The 7,963-nt window shown below is 35.1% G+C and overlaps 1 protein-coding gene across 1 annotated transcript; it reads right to left on the reverse strand.

Annotated features, from left to right (window-relative positions):
• Positions 1–4,135: 4,135 nt before the first annotated feature.
• LOC117931031 (putative germin-like protein 2-1) lies at positions 4,136–5,148 on the reverse strand. Its single transcript, XM_034851876.1, has 2 exons — positions 4,935–5,148; positions 4,136–4,818 (listed from the first exon to the last, which is right to left on the reverse strand). The coding sequence occupies exons 1-2, from the start codon at positions 5,062–5,064 to the stop codon at positions 4,283–4,285; spliced, it is 666 nt and encodes a 221-aa protein (XP_034707767.1). The 5' UTR covers positions 5,065–5,148; the 3' UTR covers positions 4,136–4,282.
• Between the last annotated feature and the right edge of the window lie 2,815 nt (positions 5,149–7,963).

Here is a 7,963-nt window from a genome sequence, read left to right on the forward strand (position 1 = left end):
CAATCAATCCTGTATATCCTAGCGGAATATCCATGTATACCTCCTCGTCAAGGTTGCCGTGAAGGAAAGCATTCTTCACGTCAAGTTGATACAATGGCTAGTCCAGATTTGCTGTAAGAGATAGTAAGATTCTATCGGTATTCAGTTTAGCCAATGGTGAGAAGGTTTCTGAGTAGTCTATGCCATGCATTTGGGTAAAACCCTTTGCCACAAGTCTCTCTTTGTATCGGTTAATTGATCCATCAGCCTTGTATTTTATAAAGAACACCCATTTGCATCCCACTAATTTTTTTCCTTCCAGTAATGGGACCAACTTCCAGGTATTATTTTTCTTTAAGGCTTCTAGTTCTTCTTACATTGCTTGCGCCCACTCTGGATCAGATAACGCCTCCTCAACACTATTGGGAATATGGCAGAAGGATAGTGTTTGAGTGAAATTCTTGAGTGACTTGGACAGACCTTGAGTAGATACATAATTTGCAATCGGGTACTTGGACTTTCTTTCTTCTTCATTTGGGCTATATCTGTTCCGTGGTTTCCCATGATTGTGTCTAAAAGGAAACACATAACCAGTAGAAGAATCCAAGATATTAGCATGTAAATATGCAGTAGGAGTACTTACCTTAGGGACATTCTCAAGAGGAAGAGGGTCTTTAGGTATTGAGGAGTGAGGGGACTAAGAATACTCTGTATTTTTTGGTTCTTCATTCTCGGCTTCTTCATCTCCAGGTTCTTCATTTCGCAATTCGACATGTTCAATCTCTGGTGGTACCTTACGCGGTTCAACCTCTCTATTTCCATCAACCTCTTTATTTCTAGTTCCATGCTCACCCACAAAGGCCATCAACCAATTCAACTCTTCTACTTGAGCCTCCCCCTGAAATGAAGAATTAGGTACTGATAAAGGATAAAAATTCTTGGACTTAAGAAATGTAACATCCATGGTAATATAGGTTCAGTTGGTAGTGGGGTCATAGCCTTAGAAACCTTTTTTTTATGTAAACTATATCCCAAAAATAAGCATCGAATGACACATGGGTCTAGTTTGGTACGTTGATTCTTGTGGAAGTGGACAAAAGCAACACACCAAAAAATTCTAGGAGGAAGCATCAATACTGAAGGTAGGGATATATGAGTAGAGAGGATTTGTAAGGGGGTTCTAAAGTGTAAAATCTTAGATGGCATATAGTTGATTAAGTACACGGCAGTAGCCACAACATCCACCCAATGGAAACTCAGCACCATTGCTCCAAGGAGTAGGGTACGGGATATTTCCAAAATATGCCGATTTTTCTTCTCAGCGACACCATTTTGTTGTGGTGTTTGAGAACATGAGGTCTCATGGAGAAGGCCATGTTGTTGGAAATAGGCTTGAAATCTTTGATTGATGAATTCGCCACCATTATCGGAACGAAGAATTTTTATCTTGGAAGAAAATTGAGTTTGAACCATGGCATGAAATGCTTGAAAAATGGTGAAAACTTCGTATCTGGTTTTTAGCTGATAGAGCCATGTCATTCAAGTACAATCGTCGACAAAAATAACAAACCAACAGTGACCAGAGGAAGTAGTTATCGGGGATGGTCCCCACACATCAGAGTGTATCAATGCAAATGGAGTATTAGTTTTAGTTAAGCTAATTGGATAAGAAACTCATTGGCTTTTAGCCTTAATACATGTATCACATTTAAAGTCCACATTTGGCAAAAGGGAAAATAAAGATGGGAATAGATGCCGAAGATAGCCAAATGATGGATGCCCCAATTGCCTTTGCCATAGCCAAATTTGGCGTGGCTACTAGTTTGATGGTGCGTGTGATTTGCTTTGCCTGGGCTAAAGTCATCCAAGTAGTACAATCCCCTCCTCTTAGTACCACACCCAATAATCTTCTTGCTGAGAACATCCTGAAGAAGACAAATTGTAGAGTATATCAATACAACACAATTAAGCTCATTAGTAACTTAACTCATAGACATCAACTTGTTGGAGAGATATGGAACAAGAAGTGTGTCAGCTAAAGAGAGAGAGGGAGACAGGGCACGGTTCCAGCCCTTGTGACTGGGTAAGTTGTCCCATTGGCATTAGCAATGTAAGTCCTCCTTGGTTGAGTTGTGTTGGAGAAGTCATTTGGACCAAATGTCATATGATCTGTCACTCCAAAATTGATAATCCAGGCACCATCATTCCGAGTAGTAGAGTTTCAAAAAACTTGACCACAATTACCTTGATCTGGGGTTGAGGTAGCAAGTTCAGCCACGAGAATAAGGGATAGTTAAGATTTAGTCGTGGTCACCGCTGCTCTACCAGGGACGTCTTCAGTTGTAAGAGCATCTTGTTTCTTTCGGGCTTGTAATTTGTGCCACCGATCTTGGTAGCCATGCAATTTGAAACAGGTTTCCCGAGTATGTTTTGTACTCCTATAATGAGTGCACTTATTCCCATCTAAGTGACCTTTGGATCGTGAGGAAGACCCAAACTTTAGCAAAGTTTGTGAGTGACCAGATTTTAGTCGTTTGATGGCCATAACAACACTACTAGCCACTGCTTCTGCTCTCGATACCATCACAGATTGTTGAAGATCTTCCCTTCAAATGTGAGCATATGCCTGCTCAATTGAAGAGAAAGGTTGCAAGCAAAGAACATAGCTCCGAACATGATCCAATCGATCATCTAGTCCGTCAAGAAAAGTGTATACTCGCTCCTCCTGTAAAATGAAGTGGTAGTTTTGTATGTCAATTGCGCATGCCATTGGATTCGATAGATGAAAATCGATCTCTCGCCACAAACCCTGTAGATCGTTATAGTATTTTTCTATAGATCCGCCTGCTTGTTTTATTTCAGATACACGACGTCTGAGCTTGTATACCTGTGAGGTGTCAATTCCATCAAAGTATGTTGTGGTAGCAGAATCCCATACCTACTTAGTCGTTGGGTAGCGAATAAAGTTCACGACCAAAGAATGGTCCATGGAGTTGATCAACCAGCCTTTCACCATGGCATTCTTAGTGCGCCATTTACGAAATGAGGGGTCGGTTTCTGGTGGTTGGGGGTAGTCTCCATTGATGAATCCTAATTTGTCTTTTCCTAAGATGTACATCTCAACAACATGGGACCATAATCCATAGTTGGAACCATCAGGGAATCAGTGATGGGAGCGGAAGAGGTCTAGACCCTTGACAAGACCTCCATCATATTTGATGTTAAATTATCAAGGATGGTTTCAGTGGAGTCAACCATGGAGGCCAAGCAAAAAACTTGACCCCTGCCTAATAAAAAAAAACAGGGAACCCAAGATCATGCTCTGATACCACGTAAAACGTAACCTTTTTTTCATAATCAATTCCATAAAACAGAGTATAAGATATAGAGATACAAGAAACTATTTTTGGAAGCTATTCTTTGTCTATACAATATTTAGGACTACAATCATGTTTGACCCTTGAGTGAAGGGATTCCTAAATCTAAGATTTCCATAATTGGCTAATTGCGGGACTCACGCCAACAAAATCTTTGGTATATATCTCCATTAACTTGTGCATATAAATTTATGCTTACCTGTTAAGACAAATCTATAGAATATTCCTATCCTCTTCGATGCTCCATTGTTTCTTCAGTTTCAACATGCATCATCACCTTGTTCACATAGAAAAGCAGAAGTTGGAATATATAATTAAGAAATAGAAAAAAAGTTTGGAAGGATATATAGTACATATTATAGGGAATTTAAATGAGTTCGGCTTGTGTATATATATATATATGCTAGTGTTTGAACTTTTACCAATTTTATTGATGAGAAGCACTTGGGCATGCCTGCTATAAGTGATCCTAAATTGTATGATGGGCCAACAGTTTGCATTAATATTCAAAAATGTAGTTTATGTATGAACTCTTTGGATGGATTTACCAAACTAGAGAGATTTGACCTCAACTTTGTCTCTGAACTAAGCTTAATTGCCATATTAAATTATCAAGTGCCACAAAAGCTTACCTTCCGCAATCTGAAAAATAAATTAAAAAAGAAAGAAAGAAAAGAAAAAGCACCAATGCTTATGACATAGGAATGGACACAAGTACCTTGCCAGTTTTGCAGCAACGGCTATGAATTAATCGTACTTAAGGAAATTCAGACATTGTATGTATATGAAAAACACCTTCATTTTATTAGGATATGAAAATAAATGATTGTCACACATTTCAGCAATGAATACATATAAGTGATATCTAATCTTATGAATAGAAAGATGTGAATAGGTGAGTCATTCTAGTTGGTGCGGTTGTCAGTCTAGAACTGAGATTGAAGATAGTCAACCACCTTCTTGTCCACTTGGAAGGCCTTTGTAAGAACATCAGTTGAAATTGCTGGCTTTGAGCCAAATACCGCATTGGCAATGGTGATCACGCCAGGGTTCTGGCTACTCAATGCAGCAATGGCGACTGCTTTTGTTTTTCCCACATTGAGCTGGAAGTGAATGAGACCCTCTGGGAAGACGAAAACATCTCCTTTGTAAAGGACCTTGGAGATGAGGCGGTTGTCAGGATTAGAGGTCACGAAGCCTACATAAAGTGTTCCCTCCAGGACGGTCAGTATCTCTGTGGCACGGGGGTGGGTGTGGGGAGGATTGAGACCATATGGGGCATAATCAACACGAGCTAGTGAAATGCCAAGGGTGTTGAGTCCGGGTATCTGAGCCACATTTGCCGGTGTGACCATTGACCCAAGTTTGTTTGAGGTATTTCCAGGAACCCGAAGCCCTGAAAAGAAGAAATCATTGGCTGTCGCAACCTTTGGATCCTTGCAGACTTTCCCATTAACAAACACTGCAAAGCCATAAACGCATTAGGCCGTGCTGCCATGAAATCATTGATATATAGATAAAGAGAATAAATCTGATCATCAAGGGAAGAAGAGTAGAGAAAAAACATTAATATCATACCAGTGGTCTTTGTGTCATTAACAGTCACACAAAAGTCCTGAAGAGGACTAGGATCGGAGGCAGAGGCAAGGAAAAATGACATAGCCGAGAGTGCAATGCATGCGAGGGTGTTAATGACCATCTTCTTCATGTTTATGCAATGTATTCTCAAGCAATCCTTCTTTGAGGAAAGAGCAAGGAATTTACTAGCGCAATGAACTGCTATGGTGGCTAGAGTTTGTTTTTGCTGTGGATTCGTTATGAGGGTTGGTTGTCTATTTATAGCTGAAGAATCTATGAGATGTTTGAGCTTTGAAATAGTCTTGTATTAAACTATTGAAATCCAAGTAAAAGACAAATGATCTAAATTACCAAGTCCTCAAAGTTTGTCTTAGCCCATTAACTTCTAAAATAAGGACAGGGTCAGGCCGGCCAGGGTATTTCTTTCAAACAAGAAACTACTTTTTCTATAGGCCACTTGCTGTGGAACTGGTCTCATTCCTATATACTATGAGAAGTTAAACATGAGCCAGCTAGCAGTAGTATATATTTCAATGCTCAAGCATGCTTTTGATATATATATATATATTTTTTCATAATTTCTCCTTCTTTGACCTGTTTTGTAGAATACAACTACTATTTGAGTTTGAGCAATGCTATGGTTACTGTAAAAAATCTCTTAAATTCCATATTACCACTAATAATAGTTTCAGGTTCATGACTAGCTTGAAATAGAGTTTTTTCTGTGGATTATTTGCGAGGACGGTTTCACAGCTTGATTAGTTAAGATAGTTTCTTAAGCAGCAAGTTAGAATGAACATAAGTAGAACCAGTCTTATAACATGGCAGCTAGCTCTTATAATTATTTATTTAAGTTGCGGCCGGCGATTGTTGGTGTGAAGCAATTAACCTGGTAGAATGTGTAGGAGGGTGTCAAAACCATTACAGCAGAATAACTTGATGAAAAATAGAGACCTTTAGATGTGGGAGACCCTATCAGCTAGTTGATTCTTTCAATAATTTCAACAATACCTCTTTCACATTGTAACAACTCTTCTCTCAACCAATGTATATATATAACCTTTTTAGAGCTAAAATATTAAAAATTAATTGGGAACTGGGATGGCAATGCAACAACTTGAATTCGAAAATTTTCATGTGCTTTTGTTCATTGTTTGAATAAAAAAATTTGAAAAGTCTGCAATATACCACAAGAGAATTAAAATTTGGTTTGTTGATAGATTTGGGTGTGGGTTGAGAGGTGCTTTGCACTTCGCTTATTTGAAATTGTTGGTTGCATTGCACCGATTAGTCTCGATTGCTTCACCTGTGAACTAAGGTATCATTGATTATGTTTTGGGAGTCGACTGAGGAGCTTTGCTAATATATGTCTTCACCAATTTTGTTGGTTTCGTCTTCCTTTTGGGTGCTGATTTGGGGTAATTAGGTGACTGGTCTGACACATTAAGGGACCTCCGAGCAGCAAAATGGTGAAGAATTTAGAATAGGAAAGGAAATAAATTAGGGTTAAGAGGGACTGTGGGTGAAAAGTTTAAATGGGGTTGAGAATTATCTAGCTCATGACGAATTGTTTGGTTCTAACGGTTCGCTCATCCGATCGATGATTTGAAAAGTTCAAGACCGGTTCAAATCCATAAACAGATCAAGGTAGTGTGGTTCTAATATCGTGTTTTCTAATACTTGTTTTTGAAAACAACTTTTAAGTTAAAATAAAAAAACAGTTTTTTTTTTTTTTTTTTTTTTTTTTTTATAAAAATAAGGATGTGTGACAAGTTGTATTTAAAAACATTTTTCAAAAACTTAAAAAAAAAAAAAAAAAAAAACATAAGTTGTTTTCAAAAATAGTTTTTCTATTTTTATTTTGTAAAAACATAATGGTTAATTAAGTTTAATTAAAATCTTATTAAAAATAAAATTAGATTTATAATTACAAATAAATTATGAATAAATCTTATTTTTAGTAAAATATGAAAAGAAATATTATAATAAAATCATAAATTGTATTCTTTTTATAAAAATATACTACTCCTTTTCATAAAAGCATAATTCTTTTTTGTTAGAAAATGAATATTAATAATTTTAAAATAAAAATTGTTAATAATATTTTATTTAAAATGAATTTTAAAAAAAATAAGTTTAATTTGTTTAACATGTAAATAAGTCAATTTTTTATTATTATATACACACATTTAGTGCTTAATTATAAACAAAGTATTGTGAGATGTTTTGATTTAACTTACAATTAATTGGATTAGCTTTTGAATTTCAAATTATTTTTTAAAATTATTAACGTCGTCAATAAATTCAATACAAAGTGTGACATGAGTTCATTTCTCTAATAAGAAAGTTTATAAATATATAAATATATAAATATTTACTTAAAAAAATAATAGAGTCATTATGGTCCAACATTTATTCATAAACTTTTTTTATATTAATTTGATTACTATTTGAGTTTTAAATTATTTTTAAAATTATTAAACTTATAATGAATCCAATACATTCAATCTTGCTTAATTTGAAGTTTATTTATTTAGTGAAAAAAAATTAAAAGAATATAGTTCTATATAGAAGAGAAACAATAAAATCATTCTAAACAATTTTTGTCCATAAATTTCTAGTATTAATTAAATCATTATTTGAGTTTCAAAATATTTTTTAAAATTAGTAGATTCGTTAATAAATCTAATACATTAAGTTTTGTTTGATTTGAAGTTTATTTGCCTACTGAAATTTTTTCACAAAAATATGATTATATGTAAATAAAAAACTACTCAAGTAATTCAAAATGAATTTGGGTCTGTGACTTTTTAATGTGAATAGGTTTCATACATTTTAGTACTAATTAAATTAGTTTTGAGTTTCAAATTATTTTTATAAATTAATAAAATTTTATATATTAAGTATACCAAATTTGAAATTTATTTATTTAATAAAAAATTTAAAAGAAGTTGAAAGAACTTTTTAAAAAATGTATAGCTCAAAGGAATATCATATTTGAAAATTTCTATTATTGGTATTGGGTCATG

Source organism: Vitis riparia, chromosome 14, assembly GCF_004353265.1.
Source record: "Vitis riparia cultivar Riparia Gloire de Montpellier isolate 1030 chromosome 14, EGFV_Vit.rip_1.0, whole genome shotgun sequence".
In the NCBI taxonomy this organism is placed as follows: domain Eukaryota; kingdom Viridiplantae; phylum Streptophyta; class Magnoliopsida; order Vitales; family Vitaceae; genus Vitis; species Vitis riparia.